The following is a 20,777-nucleotide window of genomic DNA, read 5'->3' as shown; positions in this document are numbered from 1 at the left end:
AATCTTTAAGTCTAATTTTTCCCCTGTAAACCTCCATTCTAGCCCAACTATTCCTCTCTTGTTACCACACCACCCCTTTTTCCATTCCCACAAAAGTCTTCTTTTTCCTTAACTACAGATGCTACACCCTCGTCCCAGCATCATGTTACCCCATCTCTTGGAGGGCCCCTTGTCCAACCACACTCTGATTCAGTAATTCTCAAGAGATTGATCTTGAGAACTCTGTGTTGCTCATTAACACTTGTGTCAACAGCACACTGTTCAGCCACCACTCTAAACCCGCCATAGAAGGTATCCCTTACTGCTTGTTTTAACTTTCATATTTTCCTTCTGGGTGCATAGGTCCTCTGCTTCATCACCAGCTCTTTCTTTTGTGTTGCTGCACACACTCTTATCTCTCTATAGCTTTAACATCCTTCACTAACCTCCTATCAGCCCTCCTGACTGGGATATAGTTAATATGGCTATTATTACACCCAGACTCATATGTAATTAGCCAACTCTATTTTCCTAAAATGCATGTTGCACACAGTCATACACTCAAATTCTATGCCTCCCTGAATTCGAGTATCCTTTCCCTTTCCTCGTACCGTATGAACATACCCCATATACCCCTTCCCATCTTTGAGCTACTTCACCCATATAACCACTTAAATACCCACAAAATTACATTCCCCACACCACAAACCACATGTATCATCATCCCAGAATCCATATTTTTCTTCATCATCCATGCCAACTTGATGAGCATATGCCAATAATGTATAACTGAAATTGTGCATTAACCAAACAATGTTTTCACTGCTATAAAGCTGTCATTTACTCTTATTACAATCATGACACATTCCACCCATTTCTCCTTAACCAGCACACCCACACTACCATATCCATCTACATTTCCCTGCCAACAAAACTTATACCTACAGTATACAGTATACTAAGTGAGCATCCATGGAAAGGTGTATGGCAGGGTGCTTATACAATAGTGTAGGTGCATGCCATAGGTGCAGAACAGGGTAGGTCAGCAGTATGGGATGCATAAACCAGATATTCACAATGATGATTTCAGTGGAGAAGCACACTGTAAAGAATAAATCTGTATGCTACATTTATGGACCTGGAGAAGGCTTATGGTAGTGTCAATTGGGATGGATTATGGAGTGTATCAGACACACAGTGGTGTAGGAGGGAGTAAGATGAGGGCAACAAAATCCTTTTATAAGGGTAGTACTGCATATCTGAAGTTGGGGAAGAAGCTGAAAGATCCTTCTAGCATTAATGTAGGTGTAAGACAGGGATGTGTTTTGTCACCCTAGTTTTTCACGTATACATACATATGGATGAAGTAGTCAAAAGATGAATGTGAGGACTGCAGAAGCAAAAGCAAAACTAAATGGCAATGATTGGAGTACAGTAAAGTGCCTTTATGCTAATGATCCTGTTTTGATGGCAGAAAGTGAATGATTTGAAAATGGGGTGAATAACTTTAACAGAGTTTGAACAAGAAAAAAATTACAAGTGAATGTGAAAGAAAAAGCTACAGCACAAAAGATTTTGGTAAGCAGTACAGAATAGAGAGAAGAAACAATAAATTGAAGAGTGCAACTGGGAGGTGAAATGCTTGAGGTTGATAGTTTTTAAGTATTTGGAAGCTTTACTGTGTAAACATAGCAAAATGGAGGGTGAGGTAAAGGAGAGATCAATGCAAGGAAGAAGAGTAATTGGAGACCTCAACTGTATTCTGAAAGGGAGGAAAGTTAGTATAGAGGCTAGGAGAGCCCTGCATAAACGTGTTTTGTTGTTGACACTTTCATATAGCAGTGACACCTAGGCTGTTAGAGACTAGAGAGCTGTGAAGGTTGCAAACTGTAGAAATCACCTTTCCCAGAACAGCTGTAGGCATGGGAAGGATGTAGGGCATACATAATATTGTAGTGAAATTTACGGGTATTATGGAATTGATGAAGAAGGAGCTACAGTCTACAGTGAGATACAGAATTACTGAGTGGATAAAAAGGAATACACTGATATGGTATGGACATGTACAAAGAATGCCTATAGAAAAGATGTCAAAAGAAGTTTGAGAAAGTGAGAATAAGGACAGTGTTGGTGGTGGTAGACTTTATGTGATATGGAAAAAGAGAGAGGAAACAGTAAAGTATGTTGGTGACATACTAGTAAAAGGATGAGGGGTATCCGAGAGAGTGAGAGGTGTGTGATTATAAGGTAGCCTGGAGGTGTTTCTGTCATGGTCAGCCCCTGTTTGGTCATTTTTCACAAGGGAGCTGGTGTCAAAGATGATGAAGAAAAAGATAAACACCACATACTATTAAGAATTGATTCACTTCTTTAAGGTAAGCAATGAGACTGTGAACAATCTTCCCTTTTGTTTTTATTTTGAAAGGCTTGTACACTCAACAAATGCATGCATGTTCATGAGATGCTAGGTCAGCATGACATCAATGACTTTCAGAACAAAGTTGTGCAATCTCCAGTGTCCAACAAACTTTTCAAAATACTTTAAAAGAGTTTCATAGCCATTTGATCAAAAACCGAAGCAATACTCTTGTCTGCAACTGTATCTATATGTATGTATGTATATATATATATATATATATATATATATAAATATATATAAATAAATATATATATATATATATATATATATATATATATATATATATATATATATATAAATAAATATATATATATATATATATATCTATATATATATATATATATATATATATATATATGTGTGTGTGTGTGTGTGTGTGTGTGTGTGTGTGTGTGTGTGTGTGTGTAAGACAAGCTCAAGGAGCAAAAGTATTCAGTGTTGTTATGACCTTCATACAAAACAAAGGGCTTAGTAAAGAGGCTGCAAAAGAACTCCATGAAGCTTTGTTAAACAACACTGATGTATGGGTCTGAATGACTTTTGAGACATGAATCTGAAAAGTTTAGACACAGCAGTGATACAGGAACTACTAGGTAACATATAGTATGTTACTGCAGTGGCTAAGCTGAAAAACTATATGGTCAGAACAGAATTTAAGACATACACTACTGTACTTGAGCTGAAGTGGTCCTGCAATAATACGGTTATGTAGGATGAGATAGAAGCAGCGTGTGAGGTGGTTTGTGGAGTGAGGAGGAGATGCAGGGGTGTGCAAGGGATAGCATGGTGGAATGACGAGTTGAAACGAGCTGTGGAACAAAAGATGAAGGCATATAATGAATGGCCAGCAAGTAGGGGTAGAGGAGAAGATAAGAGAGAGATGAGAATGATATATGTGAGCAGGAGAAGGGAGGTGAAGAGGTTGGTGAAGGAGTAAGAAGAAAGTGGATGAAGAGTTTGGGAGGAATCTGAGTGTGAAATGGAGGAAGAGTAAGAAAATTATTTTGGAAGCAGGTAAAGAAAGTAAGGAGGTGTGAAAAGGGAAACAGTAGGGGCGTGAAAGATAGGAATAGTAGATTGTTGGTGGAGAAGAGAAAGAAATTGAGGAGATGGAAGGAGCACTTTGAGGATTTGTTGAATGTAGAATGTGAGAGCAGTGCGAGTATAAGTGGTCGGGGAATGGCTGGGAGAAGAAGAGATGAGAGGAGGGAGGAAGAGATCAGTAAGGCGGAAGTAGTGGAAGCAATGAAGAAGATCAAGATAGGAAAGGCCCCAGAACTTGATGGAGTGTGCGGTGAAATGCTGAAGTATGAGGGTGAGATTGTAGTGGAGTGGATATGGAAGTTGTGTTAATTGGCTTGGGAAGAGGGAAGGGTTCCGGAGGACTGGAAATCAGGTATAATGGTACCTTTATACAAAGGAAATGGGGAGAGAGAAGTATGTGGTAACCATAGGGGTATTTACCTTCTTAGTGTGACTGGAAAAATATATGGTAGAATACTCACTGACAGGGTTAGGCATATAACAGAGGAGCTAGTTGGAGAAGAACAAGGGGTATTAAGGAAGCGAAAAGGGTGTGTGGATCAGATATCTGTTCGAAGATGTTTAGTGAAGAAGTATCTAGAGAAGGAAAAGAAAGTGTATGCTGCCTTCATGGACTTGGAGAAAGCTTATGACAGAACAGATAGGCAAGGTATGTGGAAGGTATTAAGAATATATGGAGTAGAGGGGAAATTGTTGAGTGCTGTGAAGAGTATATATGAAGGAGCTAGGGCTACGGTGCAATTGGATGGTAAGCTGAGTGAGTTCTTTTATCTAAATGTGGGACTGAAACAGGGTTGTGTGATGTCTCCATGGCAGTTTAATATATACATGAATGGGGTTGTAAAGGACGTGCAAGGTAGGGCAGTGGACATAGGGGTGGCTCTAATGAATGAGGGTGAAATTTGGAAGATTCCGGTGTTGCTGTTTGCTGATGATACAGTATTGTTGAGAGAAGATGAATAGGAGTTGCAAGGTTTGGTGAATGAATTTGGGACAGTGTGTAGAAAGAGGAATCTGAAAGTTAATGCAAATAAGTGTAGTTATGGTGTTTGAGAGGAATGAAGTCACAGAATGCAAAGTGAGGTTGGATCATGAGGATATGGAGAATGTCAGTGCATTCAAGTACCTGGGTGCTGTGATGAGTAAGGATGGAACTTTTGGGGATGAAGTGCTTGAAAGGGTACAGAAGGGAAGGAAGGTTGTTGGTTCACTGAAAGCAGTGATGAGAAATAAGGATATGAGTATAGAAGTTAAGAAGTCACTGCATGACAGTATTGTGATCCCTACCCTGACGTATGGAAGCAAGGACTGGACCTTGCTAGAGGGGAACAAGTCATGAGTGACAGCAGTGGAAATGAGTTACTTGAAAGGTGCATGTGGAGTGACATGGAGGGACAGGTTGATGAATGAAGAAGTGAAGGAGCATTGTGGGGTGGATGTGGATGTGGTTGAGATGACTAGGAGAAATACACTGAGGTGGCTTGGACATGTGGAGAGAATGGAGAATAGACTGACTAAACAGAGGGTGTATGTACAGTAGGTGAGGTGGAGGGAGGGAGAGGGAGGAGAAGACTGAGGATGAGGTGGAGGGATGGAATTGAGAGGTATATGAGGGAGGGGGGAGTGAGTTGGGGGGAGGGTAGGCAAATGGTGGGTGACAGAGCGACTTGGAGGTGTTTTGTCTGTGGCCACCCTTTGCGGGATTACAGCGTCGGGCTATAGATAGATAGATAGATGTATGAGGAGAAGGAAAATAAAATGGAAAATGGTAGATGACTACAGCATCAGGATCAAATAAAAATGACCAGTGGAGTATGCTAATGCAACATGTCAAAGAAGCACCAGTCATGTAAGGGTAGTTGCCAAGTTACCTTAAATGCATATATGTAGCTGGGAGGAGGATGGCAGGATGAATGGAAGACTATAACAAGTATAGTGACGGTAGATGCAAAATGATCTATTGAAGGAAGTACAAAAAAATATACAATAGAGAAAACAAAAAAAGACATGATAATCACAATATGGAATATCAACTAACCTTGGCTGAAATGGAGTCCTGCAATAGTGCGTAGGAGCGAATTTGCCCCCTCAGCCTCACCACTGCATCCATCACTTCCACCAGCCTCCCTCCACCTTCTAGGGATAGGTTGGAGGCATCACTCTGCAGTAACACATAGTCTTTTAGTTACTAGAATCTGGAGAAAACAACATTACACCAAATATAATTACAGTAATTCTTACTTATCCAGACTAGTCCCTATGCAGACAGAGACTATTTGTCATCATTATCAACATAACATTATTTTCCACCAATGAAAGATTGATATACAGTAGCATGAGAGCATCACTTATCATCATCATCATCATCTGGACCTCCTTTCCCACCCTAGGGCAGGGTGAGGAGTAACAATGTCTAAACAGCCAATGTTTGCCCAATTCATGGGCCATGCTTCCATTCACTCATCATCAAAGCCCTCAAAATCCTGGCTTCATCAGATAAGCTAAAAAAATTTCACCATGTTCTGCAGCTTCACATACACCTATCTCATAGAGCCAATCCAAATGCTGCCTTTTAAAAGGGGGGGTGCCAAATCCCTGGTTATGCACTTCGAACAAAATTCGTCCAGCAAGCTCAGTCTCTTGTCGGTCCCTTAGCCTCACCGACTTCCACAACTCTCTTCCTCACACACTCTTCAACCATATCCCTCCACCTTCTTCTTGGCCTACCTCGCCTCCTCCCTCCTTCAAATTCACTTGATATACTTTTTCACCACACTAGTGTTATCCATTCTCTCCACATGACCAAACCATCTCAGCAGACTCTTCGAATCTGGTGTCCACAGACTTCCTCACTCCGCATCTTGCACTTATCACATTATGCCGTAACCTATCCACTCTCTGTACTCCACATACATTCCTCAGCAGCCCCATCTCCACTGTTCTTACTCTTGACTTTTCATTTTCATGCCACGCCATAGTCTCACATCTGTATGTTAAAGCTGACACTAACACTCCTTCATGTAAGCCTTGCACACCTGCAACACTCAAGCCTCTGTTTCTTATCAAGGGCCTCATAGCACCAGCTACTTTCCTTCCTTATGTCACTCTACTTTCCACTTCTTTTGCACTGCTTCCTCTCTTTTTTATCACTGTACCCAGGTATTTGAACACCTCTCACCAATTCCAGTCTCCCTCCATTCACTGTAACATCACACTAGGAGTCACCTTCTCTCTAAATAACAATCACTTTACTCTTTTCTACATTTACTCTCAAGGCACGACACTCATAGACATCTACAAAACTCTGCACTAGTCCACTAAACTTTTTTTCCGGTATTTGCAAATAACACTGCATCATCAGGATACAATAAATTTGAGATATTCCATCCATCACCATTCATTATCAACAGTAAGACACAACCTATCCTATATTACCCATTCCCGGTCCAAGAAGTGTTACTGTGACCCACATCACTCATCATATGAGATCGCCCTATATCCCCGGCAGTGTTTTACAAATCACAAAAACCTCTGGGCAACTCTTGGATCTGAACCACAACTTCCACCACCATGCCACCTTTGCAGCCAGAGAAAGCTTCTTCTGAACTACAAAAATAGATATGGATCTACTTTCCCTGTTGCTGAATGACTGATGACTAAAGGCAAAGCATGCCTGCAATAATAATGTACTTTCAGACAATGATACTGTAACAAATTTTTATACAACTTGCAGGGATACCCAGCATAGGTATACTGGCATTACCTGGGACCCTGGATAGGCACCTCCCTTGTGAGAGATGACCCCCAGGGTCCAATTCTATCCACTGAACCCAGGATCCTCTTTTGGCCCCTTTCCATAGGGATATATTCCCCATGGACCTATTACTTCTATGGACCATTTTCTCACCACCTATCCACCCACCAACCTTGTCCACACACCTTGGTCATGCACCCACCACCCACCCACCAATCTTCCCACTCACCCCAGTCACCCACCCATCCTGCCCCCCCACACTGCACCACCACATCCATCCAACCCTGTCCACCCACCCATCCTGCCCCCCCACACTGCACCACCACATCCACCCAACCCTGTCCACCCCCACCACCCACTCAGCTCCACCACAACCACCTTCTCATCCACTCTGCCCCTCCACAACCACACATTCTACTCAACCCTACACACAACCACCACCCTCTCCTGCCTATCCCACCAATCTGTTCATCCATCTGACCAGCTGTAGCTAATAATGATCCAGCTGTAGAAGTAAAAACCTCTACAGTATTTGGCTATCATGTTTCCACCATGGTGACTTGATTATTTCTAATTGCTTCAAATCTTTGCCATCAGGGGCATTACTTAAGTAACTGTAATGTACACATTAAAATTTGTCATTAAAGGTTACATCTGTTACACCTGTTTAATTCTATATGCATCCCCCTCAATCTTCATACAGGCCAGACAGACAAACATACATTTTCCTTTATACATATACAGATTACATGATTTATCAAAGCATCTGAATTATGTTCTCCGATCCCAACCCCTAAGTCTACACATGAATTTCTGCTCTCCTTGCCTGTGCCACTCAGGGGCGCACCCAGGGGGCGGGGGCACTGGGCCCGGGCTCCCCCCTTAGCTCTCTGGGTCCTTTAAAAATTTATATATATTTATTTTGATAACGGCAAAACATGAAAAATTGGCAAGTACAAACAAAGCGTAACACATGAGCCAGCAGCTCTCTGACTCTAAACCTGCATGTGACCTCCCAGTAATTATCAGATTGCCTGACCTCACCTCACTATGGCCCCCACCCCCCCCTAGAAAATTCCTGGGTCTGCCCCTGGTGCCACTCACCCAGCCTGCTCTGCTCTGAAGCTCTAAAAAGTGTTGTTAGATGCACCAAAAAATGTGTAGTTCCAATCTGGAACAACAGAGGGACTCTATGAAAATCCAACTTTTTGCAATTTTAGTAATGTTTTGCAAAATTTTAGCAACTGTAATGTATACACCTAAATCTGTCATGAATCCCTAGACGTCGAGCTATTTATACCATGGTTGTCCTCTCAGTATGGCCAATTTTCCCAAAGTTGCTTGTTTTCAAATCTTAATATCTCTATAAAAGTATAGCAGATAAAGAAACAAAATAAAAACCATATTACTCACCAACTCTTCTTCTCCTAAATAAAAGCATCCGGTGGTCACATAGATGAGTAAGGACATGAAGAATACTGTATTAACTTTTGGCACATGAGACAGGTTGTATTCATGCGTGTGTACGCAGCCCCGACTTTGGCTTTGATCTCAACGTGATAATTTCTCCGTAACTACATAAACTAGACACAGATGCATCCAAGGCAAGCCCTATGGTTCTATCACTGAGCCCTTTCCTAGTATCCTTGGAGAGAGGCTTGGTATGGGTAGATGAGGCAGGAGGTCCACATGAGGAGAGAACGGAATCAGACGAGAGGTTTAAGAAAACATCATCCTACACCTGGCAAAGTCACAGAGAAGACTGATGCATGCTTGCTTCGGATGACAGGAGTCTTTCCCAACTCTTTGGTGATGAGATCAAGTGGTGACCACTTCAAACTATGGTGCAAAAACACCTGTGGTTATGTCCAACACCCGGCATCACTGATCCACAAATTTTGCATCAGATATAACCATTCCCTGGCAAGTAAAGGTTAAAAAGTTACACCTGCTGGAGAAGTTCAGAGTTCTATACTCATCCCCTTTGATTTCCATAGGGAACAGACAGACAGGCAGACAGACACTCCCTTTTACATTTATATACAGTACAATGTACATACAGTAAAACCCCGCGGTGGCATCTTTGTCATGGGTCTACCCCCAAGAGGCTGTCGAAGAGAAGAGGAGGACAGCATGGGGGCCAAACCACCACAAACCCCCTCCGCCCCTCACGGGGCCCGAGTACCTGGGAGTGGCTTCGGTCACCCAGGCAAGTACCACATTTCCCAACACAGCACACACAACACCGTTTTTTCTACACCAAGAAATAACTCCCCGGCTGTCATTTTTTGATGACTTCTTCTAGCCAGGGACATTGAGAGCAATCCAGACCAACCAACAGATACAAATGTCCAACATGCTCAAAACCGATCACATCGAGCCAACAGACAAAGGGTTCAGTTCAGTGCAATTCCTGCAAGAACTGGACCCATTACATTTGCACAACACTTGCATCCAGAAAACATTATACAAACACCTGGACCTGCTCCTTATGCTCCTTCCCCCCACCCACTAACCCCACCACCAATCCTACTCCTACTTCCTTCACACCTCCACAGCCAAACCCACTGATCCTTCCCACACTATCCAGTCCCCCAACTCCTCCCATTCCAACCCATCAAATCCACCTCAACCCTTACCTCCATCACAACCTCCTCCTACCCCTTCCCCTCCATCCACACCACCTCCCCCCCATGCTGCAGCAGCCAACACACATCACACACACAACATAAACATCCTTCAGTTAAACATAGATGGCATAAACACCAAAAAACAAGAACTCACACAATTCATCAAACAACAGAACATACACATTGCCATCTTACAAGAAACAAAGCTACACAGAGCACAGAAAACACCAACATTTCATAACTTCACCACTATTTGACAGGGCCGGGCCGACAGCGCTGGCGATAGAGTCATCACCCTGGTACACAAATCCATCAACTTTGCAGATACCAGTGCACACACAAAGTCACTTCTTCCCTCACATGACACCACAACAGAAATACAATCAATTAAAATACACACTGGTAACAAATCACACATAACAATCGCTAACACATACATTCCCCCCCAATCGTCCCCCACAGTACCACACAATTACTCTCCACAGATACACCACATCACTAACATACCCAACATCATCCTGGGTGGTGATTTCAACGCCAAGTCGTCAGCCTGGCATGTCAACAACCCTGACACAGACAGAGGGCTGGTACTACAATCCCAGACAGATCACCTTTCATACTGAACAATCTAGACCAACATGCCCATATTCCACACCAAGCCCTCTTCCTCCCATCATCCCCAGACATCACCTTCTGCTCCCAAAACCTTGCCCCCAATACATCCTGGAGAGTAGTCAAAACCCTAGGTTCTGATCACCTCCCAGTCATCATCACTACCAAAACCAGAATCACCCCAGCTGGCCACAAACACACACACACTAATCATATGGAGAGCCAACTAGGAGGCCTTTGTAACTGAAACAGAACAACATTTCAAAACACTAAACAGTACATTCATCACAAACATCAACACTGCTGTGCACACTTTCAATACAATTATACAAAACGCAGACAAAAGACACATCCCTAGAGGCAACAGAATGAGACACAACCCCAACTTCACACCAGAAATTCAAGGCCTCATCAGACAACGGGACACACTGCGACACTCCCCAACACCCCATACACAAGACACCGTACAACAAATACAAGAACTCAACACTCAAATAAACAATAAAATATAAGAACAGCAAACACTAAACTGGAAAAATTACCTCCAACACTTGACCACAAAACAAACATCAGGAAACTCTACAAAACACTAAACAGCATCATACTTTCCAACAGAAACACCACACAATCACACGCTGCCATCACAACAACAGACACCATACCCTCAAACAAACAACACGCAAACACTCTCATTAATTACTTTTCACAAGTCAGCCATCTAAACCTCCATCCTGAAGACTGACGTATCATCCGACGTAAGAGACAGTTCCCCACAGACCTAGACTAAGCACCTTTCATTTACAACCAGATGAAGCACAACATTAACAACCTTAAGCACTCATCTGCCTGTGGACCAGACAACATAAGCAACATTCACCTTAAATACCTTAGAGCAAAAGGCATACAAGCACTCACCAACATATCAAACTACAGCTACTCACACAACATAATACCCAACGTCTGGAAGCATGGCATTATCATCACTATCCCTAAAACCAACAAAGACCCCACGTTACCCTCCTCACACCACCCCATCACACTCCTCTGCACCCCCTATAAAGTCACTGAACGACTGGTACTACAACTAGTCACACCTCACATTCCCCTAGCCCAATCACAACATGGCTTTAGGCCACTACACTTCACAAACACCCTTCTTACAGACCTTACACAGAGAGCTTTCAATGGCATGAATTCAGCTAGGCCACCACACAGAACACTCCTAATCACACCAGACATCAGCAAAGCTTCTGGTGCCATCCCCCGCCACAACCTCACAAACAAAATACTCAATGCAAACATGCACAATAACACAAAAAGATGGCTGGCAAACTACTTAGCAGGCAGATGTGCACACGTAACATTTGCTGGTCAGTCTTCTAACATTAGAAACTTCACAAATGGCGTCCCCCAAAGATCTGTTTGCCCCCTACACTCTTTAACCTATACATGCACGACATACCCACACCCCACACACCACAGATACACAGAGCTTCCTATGCAGATGGTATAACACTTACATGTACACACCAAATTGCAAACACAGCTGCACACATCATCCAACCTTACCTCAACACACTACATGAATGGTTCACCACAAACAGGCTCAAAATAGCCCTAGCCAAATCTACAGTGACCCTTCTCACAAACTGGACAGCAGAACACAGTCACATCCCACACCTCACCATAAACAACACTCCCCTAATACACACACACACACACACACACACACACACACACACACACACACACACACACACACAAAATCCTTGGTGCAACATACAATACATCAATGTCATTTAAACAACACATCACAAACATTAAAAATAAAATAACACCAAGACTCAATGCCTCGAGGTCACTTGCCCATACAACATTTGGACATAACAAAGAAACCACCACCACAGTATACAAACAATCCTTACGTTCAGTGATGAATTATGCAAGCCCTGCCTGGGATCCTAACCTCACCAAAACACACTACAACACTCTACAGACCATACAGAACAAGGCCCGAAAAATAATCACATGCTGCACAGTTACTACACCCACAGACCACCTACATCAAGAAACCAAAGTCCTCAAAGTCAAGGATCACCTAGACATGAGAGGCACCCAGTTTCTTGCTGCAGCCTCCACAAACCCACAACATCCACTATATTACATGGCACCACATCCACCCACACTAAGGAACATCAAAACAACACCCAGCACACGATACCATACACAAATACTGTCATCTTTCCCCCCTCGCCCACCTCAGATGAGCTTCCAGAAGCATATTCACACTCAGATCACTCGCCGCTCCATTCAGTCACTTAAAGACAACACACAGCTGCATGCATGGCCTCCTGACATCCACCCTTCTGAATCCTATCTCCCTCATGAGGACAGGGTCCACCTGGCCAGGCTGAGATGTGGGCACCATCCAGCCCTCTTAAGCTACCAGAAGAGGCTGGATGACTCTGTTGCTGATGCCTGTCCAGCATGCAACACAGCATCCCATACTATTAAGCACATTATGGAAGAATGCATTGCACACAATCACCTACGCCAACAACACAACATACACTCTTTGAGAGCTCTGTGGGAAAGCCCAATCTTAGCAATGGCCTTTCTAAGGGACTCGGGGCTGTTCGGCCAGACTACCTAGAGAAATACTACTACTGCTTCTACTACTACTACCCTGCGGGTAGCGTTGGTTTGGATAGCGGTTTCGGGGTTAGCAACAAGATATAAAAACTCCTATGCACAACAGCCAGCAAGAATTGTCACGTGGGTACCAACTGCCTTGCCGGCAGAGTTGCCAAAGTCGGGACCCTGGCAACCCTGACGACATGCACAAGGCATTTAGGGATTTAGATAAAATGCCTTGCACAAGGCATTTGGCCTGACGTCACACATTGTCATTCCTTAAGTATTGTTTTTTTGCTTCTACTGTGACGTCGCTCAGCAACTGTTTGCTAAATTTAATGTCTGCTACCTCTGGCATGGGTCATACTGGTGGCCAAGATGGTGGTGATGGTGCAGACGAAAGGCCAGGGACATTCAAGAGTGATAAAGGTGAGAAAAGTTAGAAGAAGTCATGGGAATTTATGCAGGGTAAAGCCATGACACAGTACCCGGAGAAAGAAAAGAAGAAAATTATCAAACTCATAGAGGAAGGAGCTAAGACATGCGACATGGTGAGACAATTAAATGTGTCTTAGTCAAGTGTCAGAAATATCAGGAAAAGAAAAGATCAAATTAAAGCAACTCTGAGGGTGACTGAAAAGTTTCTTTGTGGAGAGGCAGGTGGTGCCAGATGGGCAATGCATGACACAATGGAGAACAACAGACTTTTGGTTACTACTGAACATTATGTAATGAAATGACCTTAGGAGAATGCAAGTGCTGGTGGGCCGGACATCAGAGGAGAGACACTGAAAGTCTATAAGGCTCTATGTGATAAGAAAGGTGTGAAAAATCCAGCACTCTTTACTGCCTCAAGGGGGCGGTTGCATCATTTTAGGATGCAGTGTGATGTTAAACTAGCCTATTATCACGGCGAGGTGGCATCAGCTGACACCAGTGCAGCCAAAGATTGTCCCAATTTGGCAAGGGAAATAAATGAAGAGGGTGGCTACACCATGGAACATGTCTTTAACCCCTTAACTGTGGGTGTCATTCCAGAATGACATTGAAAAAACTGGACCAAACTGCGGGTGACATTCTGGAATGTTCGTGAATATTTTGAATACCGCGGGTTTTTTCCGCGCACCAATTGTTTCAAGGGAGAGTAGCTATTACGTTCTTTCACTCCAGCCGACCCCCACCTCCCTCCTCCCACCCCCCTGGGCCCCCTCACCCCCCCTCCCCTGCCCAAACACGCATCAGTCTATGTCCAGTTTTGTGCATGATAATGCGGCAGCGAAGTGCAAGCAATTACAGTGCCTTTTACCTACCTCAGTGAACACAGAGGGGGTGTTTATCGTATGTGCAGTGTTCATATATGTTTACTGTATTATTATCAGAGTGTGGTTGGCATTTGGTACGGTGCGTGGGGGGAAAAACAGTGATTTTAGATCGCTCACTTCTAACGGCACTGCCTGTCCAGTGAAAGTCCACGAAGTCATGAAACCTACATCACTGCAAAGCTGAAGGTTATTACTTTATAATGGTACCTTATTTTTTGCTGTAGCTTTATTCTGTGCAGAGTTATAAAAGTTTAAAGGTTTGTTTACATTTTGGCTGGAACCCCCGCCAGGGGAGGGAGCCAGTCGGGTCAAATCAATGCCCGCGGTTAAAGGGTTAATTGCTATGAGACTGGGGACTTTTGGAAAAAAATCACCTTAGGCCACCTACATTCCTATGGGTCACCACCTAGCAGCAGGGACAAAAACAGCTAAGGATGGGTTCAGTGTGCTCCTAACAACCAGTGTCACAGGAGACTTTAAGATGAAGCCAGTTATCTTGTACAAGTTCAGTAGTCTCTCAATTATCCGACCTAACAGAGCCAAAGGCATGTAAGGGTAGTGGCAATGCCTGGAAGAGAACAATATCCCCCGTACTATACCCAGACCCTACCTACACCCAACCTCCAACCTATACCTAACCTATTTGTGCAGTATCTCTGCTTACTTTGGCAGTGTTTTCCGGTCATTCTGGCATACACTAATCCCTCCAAGATCTGACGTAACAGAGCCGAAGGCATGTCTGGGACTTGAGAAAAATGGACAGGCACTGTACTTATAGACCACAACCCAACCTAACTTTGATAGCCACCTAAATAACTCCCTAATGGACATGCACAGCACCTATTTAACCCCTTAACCGTGGGCTTGTTTTGCTTTTACTTACGGCTCCCGTGGGCATATTCGCGCTCCGACAGACTCTCTAAAAATATTTGCCAAAAACCAGATATTAGTCCTAGAATATTAAAATCACATATGCTTATGGCACATATCTTCAGCTTTCTCCTGGGGTGTTTGTTGAGCCATCGTCGAGTACCGTAGGACTAGTGGAGACCTCTGAAGTTGGGTAACGAAGTCTCCACTTTACGCTTCCCGACAACTCGTAATACAATTACCACAGCCTGATATTATCACTAGAAACACTATTCTATGATTCTCAAATAGTTTGGAATTCATACTCCAAAAAAAAAAAACTGTGAAAGCAATGAAAATTACGAGGGCATATGACCTTCCCACTTGACATCGTTCGCCGCTGGTGTTCTGTCATTTATTATTCATAAAAACACTCACAGTTTATATTTCTATTACTATATAACACTTATATATATCTACAGTCTTTATCCATAAGTTTCCTTCAGTAATAGTAGTTTATTGTCACTGTAGGCATTCAATTTCTCTATCAGTAAAATACGCAGCATTCACTTTCTCGTCCTGTATACTACCATTGAGAGTGAATGTCACTTTCACCTTCACTCTCATAATTCATAGTATTCATACATGCTACAGTGAAACTTTCACTTTCATTACTCCTAGTATATATACTTGTATTCTATAATACTACTCATTTACATTTCTATTTACGTTCTCTATTTTATTTACATTTCTATTTTATTTACACTGTGTTAGGCACTGTCATTTGCAGTAACTTATAAAACTATTTTCCACTGTTCACTTATATTTACATTCACTGCTTTCACTTGCTGTTTACACATTATTTACAATTCCACTTGCACTGTTTTACTCACCAGGAAGATCGCAGTCACTCCCTATCAATTGTCAGCCCTTTACCTCTTTCCACAAGAGGTTTAGTAGGGGGTAGAGATCACAGGGCCCTTTGCATGGGGCTAAAAAGCGGCGGAAGTTAGCAGGTGGGAATCCGACGTACTTTCACCTTGAAAGACGACAGTAAAATGATACTGGTGAGCCGGGGTGGCCTACCTAGGGAGAAAGCATTACTGCCAACGTCAGCCTCATCAGAGCTGCTAATATATAGCTATAAAATGATTGGCAGGAAATCCAGACAATACATTATAAATTAGGTAGTTCCAGGTGAATGTAAATATCACTTAGGCTTCTCCCTTCCCTCCTTATATATATTTTTATTACAAAAATAGATTATACGACATATTTCAAGGGGAAATAAACAGCGAAAATTAGCGAACGAGTGCATATGAGGTGTTGTCAGGTGATAATTAGCCAATTGCAGGTGTATGGCACTATCACTTACCTTATTTCTTTTTTGTATATATTATTTGGTATAAGACTAGGGCATAGGGCTTATTTCAATGGATGAAATCAGTGGAATATTCCAGGGATGATTTACTTAGCGTAGAATACAGTGTGGTGGCCTGCTATAATTAGGTAGTTCCAGGTGAATGTAAATATCACTTAGGCTTCTCCCTTCCTTTCTTATATATATTTTTATTACGAGAATAGATTATACAGCATATTTCAAGGGGAAATAAACAGCGAAAATTAGCGAACGAGTGCACGTGAGGTGTTGTCAGGAGATAATTAGCCAATTCCAGGTGTATGGCACTCTCACTTACCTTATTTCTTTTTTGTACATATTATTTGGTATAAGAATAGGGCATAGGGCTTATTTCAATGGATGAAATCAGTGGAAAATTCCAGGGAAGATTTCCTTAGCGTAGCACGGCCGGGCAGGCGAGAGGAGAGGGTAATGGAGGGGAGGTAGGGAGGGGAGTCAAGAACAGGGAGAAATGGCTAAATTGTCAACATTGGATGGGAGTGCAGATGAGATTAGGAGTGCTGACTATACCTCATACCAATTAATCTGGCCAGGCATGTATGGCAACACTGTTCCCGCCGAGATGCTGATTGGCTGGAGGTGTTTGTTCGATTTCATTGTTGCTTAAACCAATACTCTATTATCAGATGTGACACTGAGTTTGTCGACAATACAAATGTCAAAAGCAACAAGAAATCCGTTATATACTTAACAACAACGAAATTTTTCGTAGGATATGAGTCAACAAAGTATTATTATAGTCCAAGTCAAGGTCAGCATTCGGGCAATTCCTGTAAATCTCCCACACTCCGTAATATGACATAATTAAGGAAACCTGCTTAATCTAAGCATTGGTATAACACATTTAAATTTTAAGATCTGTCCACACTGTGATAATAGAGAAGATATAATGAAAGTGTTTTCCTTTAGCCTACTTTGATTTTCAAATTTTTTTCAAATCTCCCTCCCCGCAGAACTCATCTTTTCATTAGAATTTTTAATTATTCAGGGTTGTGGCAAGATTTAAGGGTGCGGACTGATCTTAAAATTTAAATGTGTTATACCAACGCTTAGATTAAGCAGGTTTCATTAATTTTCTGTTCTATTACGGAGTGTGGGAGATTTAAAGGAATTGTTCGAATGCTGACCTTGACTTGGACTATAATAATACTTTGTTGACTCATATCTCTATCATCCTACGAAAATTTAATTGATAAGTATATAACGGATTTCCTATCGCTTCTTTATGATTGTATTGTCGACAAACTCAGTATCGCATCTGATAATAGAGTATCGGTTTAAGCAACAACAAAATCGAACTAACACCTCCAGCCAATCAGCATCTCGGCGGGAACAGTGTTGCCATACATGCCTGGCCAGATTAATTGGTATGAGGTATAGTGCTGGACACTAGCAGTACTGATAGATGATACAACCCACCACTTGAAAGCCCGGGCGAATTCAAAATAACACAGAATCACAAAAGTGACGCCCCACGGTATGATCCCTTGCTCCCAAGCGTCACGAAAGTGACGTCCTGCGGTTAAGGGGTTAAGATCCTATGCACATAAATACAGGACAGAAACCATGAAATAAATGAAAAAGAACCAGAGAATAAGAAATTAGAGGTGAGTAAGGAAAATATCCAGCAGTGTACAGGGTACTTATGACACGTCCATGGCCATCACGAAGATTAACCCGCCTCCTCTCAGGCTCTGACAGTGGTGAAGGTGCACTTGAAGCACGTACAGTAATCCAGTGTTATGATGCACTTAATCCTTTGCACTATGAATTATAAATGTTTAACATTGCACATTCTGTTCTTACTTGCACCACGCCAGTTGCAACACACCAGCGTTGCAATCTGCACTTAATTCTTTGCACTCTGAATTCTATTTTCTTAACACTGCACAACAATGTAAATTCCCATGTGGTCTAGTGGCAAGGTACTGCAGTTTATTTACAGTTTATTCACAAAAACAAGCACGTGGGCAGCCATGGCAACGAGTGTGCAGTCACAATGGTAGGTAGGCGGGAACTGGGGAGGATGCAGGGGCACTCTAGTGAACGTGGGAGGAACTACGTGCCAAAACACAGCTGTTCGTCATCGTGCGGCAAATTTAAAGTAGGGATGAACACATATCAGCTTTTTTTTTTTTTTTTTGGTGTCTTAGGACCTGAGCCCAAAATGTCCGGGACTTGGGGTGTCTAGTGTCTGGGACTTGGGCATCTGGGTCTTAACCCCTAGAGTACGCAATTCTCCAGCCTCGACTACCCCCCCGGCAGCAAAAACAGGCCAATTTTTCGACTTTCTCAAAGGTTAAAAGTTTTATGCCTGATTTATAGAGCTTGAATTTACACACCTGAAAACACAAACGCCACCCTCCTAGACCCAATAATGACTGAGCTATGGCCCGTCAAAGTTTATAATACTGTTACCTGTCATGGCCCCGGTGAGAAAGAAAATACACCGCTCGCACCTGTTTTCTTCGCAACAATACGTACAAAAATCAACAAAATCGTTTTTTTTGGGTGTGTATAGATGTTATAAACCATTTTAATGTGCTTAGAAAAAAATAAAATAGTGACAAACTCCCCAAATATATATGATAAATAAAAATTATCCTTCCCTCCTCTCCTCTCCCTATACCTCCAATCCCCTCCCTCCCCTCCCCTTCCCTTCTCTTCGCTTCCCTCCCTTCCTCTCCCCTCACCTAAACTCTCCTCCCCTTTCCCCTCCCACCTTCCCTCCCCACCTAGCTGTCAAATCTAGAAAGGGAAAATGGTCATGAACCCCCCAATAAAAATATGATAAATAGTAAAAATTACCCTCCCCTTCTCTCCCCCCCCCCAAACCTCCAGTCCCCTCCCTCCCCTCCTCTCTCCTCTCCTTCCCTCCCCTCCCCTCCCCTCCCCTCGCCTAACCTCCCCTCCCCTCCCCTCCCCTCCCCTCGCCTAACCTCCCCTCCCCCCTCCCCACCCCTCCAAGCTGTCACATCTAGCTAGTTTTTGTTTCATTTTGTTTGATTTTGAAGGCTCCAACATGCTTCCATGCGTCGGCATAGAATAAAATTTCTTTTTCAAGTGGGTTTCGAATAAAGACAGCTAAAATAACTGTGGTGCGCATATCTGTATGCGGACACCAATAAATTACTGGTAATGATTTAAAACACGCACCATAAAGTGTAAAAAATATGCAAAATATTCGAGGCCAGGGAGGTGTTAGGGGGTGCGGGTGGTGGGCGGTGGGTGAGGGGAGGTGGTAAGGCCAGGAGGGGGTGTATGGGGATGGAGAGATGGGAGGAGACCACCACAAGACTCAAAGGAAGGGCCCTAGTGGAGTACAGGGACATGGAGGGAGGATAGGGGGGAAATACCCTCCCCCCAGATGACAGGGGGGGGACATGGGGGGGAATCCACATGGAAGAGGGGGATGCATGGTGGGAGGGGTTGTTGTGGTAGTAAGAACAGTGGGAGGTAGGGTAGTAACAAGGTAGTGGGGTAGAGGGACGTGGGAGGTACATCCCCCACCACCTGGTTACAGGCCTAGGTCCCCCCTCCAGTGTGTCCAACACCTAGTTCTGATTAGTTAGAAACCATATACATCACAGCTGGGGTGGAGCCACCTGCCGCCAGTTTTTTGTGGATGTTGTATGATCGGTGTTGCTCGTCCTTTTAAGAAGTTGCGCAAAAAGCTCGATCAATGAGCCTAGTACTTTAGGGGTGAAAAGGATTACTGTATTTAGACATAAAAACACAAAAAGGAATATCCAAAATAATTTTTAACACCCAGAAATCCATGCAAAACAAACACTGAAAACCAAAAAACACCCTAGCTATGCACTACTGTAGGTACAGTACCCCTCCCAATTTTGGCATTGTTTTCTGGTCATTCTGCCATATTTAGACATCAAAATACACACACAGGAATATCCAAAGCAATTTTTAATACCAAGAAACCATGAAAAAAAATAAAAAAAATAAATAAAAACCCCAAAACACCCTACCTATACACTATTGTATGTACAGTACCACTCCTAATTTTGGCACTGTTTTCAGGTCAATCTGCCATATTTTGATATCAAAACACAAATGGGAGGAATATCCTAAATAAATTTAAACATCAAGGAAACTA

At 42.9% G+C, this 20,777-nt stretch overlaps 1 protein-coding gene across 1 annotated transcript in view; it reads right to left on the bottom strand.

Annotated features, from left to right (window-relative positions):
- The window catches only part of CysRS-m (cysteine--tRNA ligase-like protein, mitochondrial), a 245,783-nt gene that overhangs the window by 66,244 nt on the left and 158,762 nt on the right, over positions 1–20,777 (bottom strand). The window contains exon 12 of the mRNA XM_080281646.1: positions 5,481–5,603. Coding sequence (XP_080137772.1) covers positions 5,481–5,603 — 123 coding nt within the window. The remainder of the gene's footprint in view (positions 1–5,480; positions 5,604–20,777) is intronic.

This window comes from Coenobita brevimanus, chromosome 90, assembly GCF_032717465.1.
Source record: "Coenobita brevimanus isolate Jiangsu-jjx chromosome 90, ASM3271746v2, whole genome shotgun sequence".
Taxonomy (NCBI): domain Eukaryota; kingdom Metazoa; phylum Arthropoda; class Malacostraca; order Decapoda; family Coenobitidae; genus Coenobita; species Coenobita brevimanus.
Note: the sequence above shows the minus strand (reverse complement) of the source record. Positions and strands in the feature narration are given on the sequence as shown.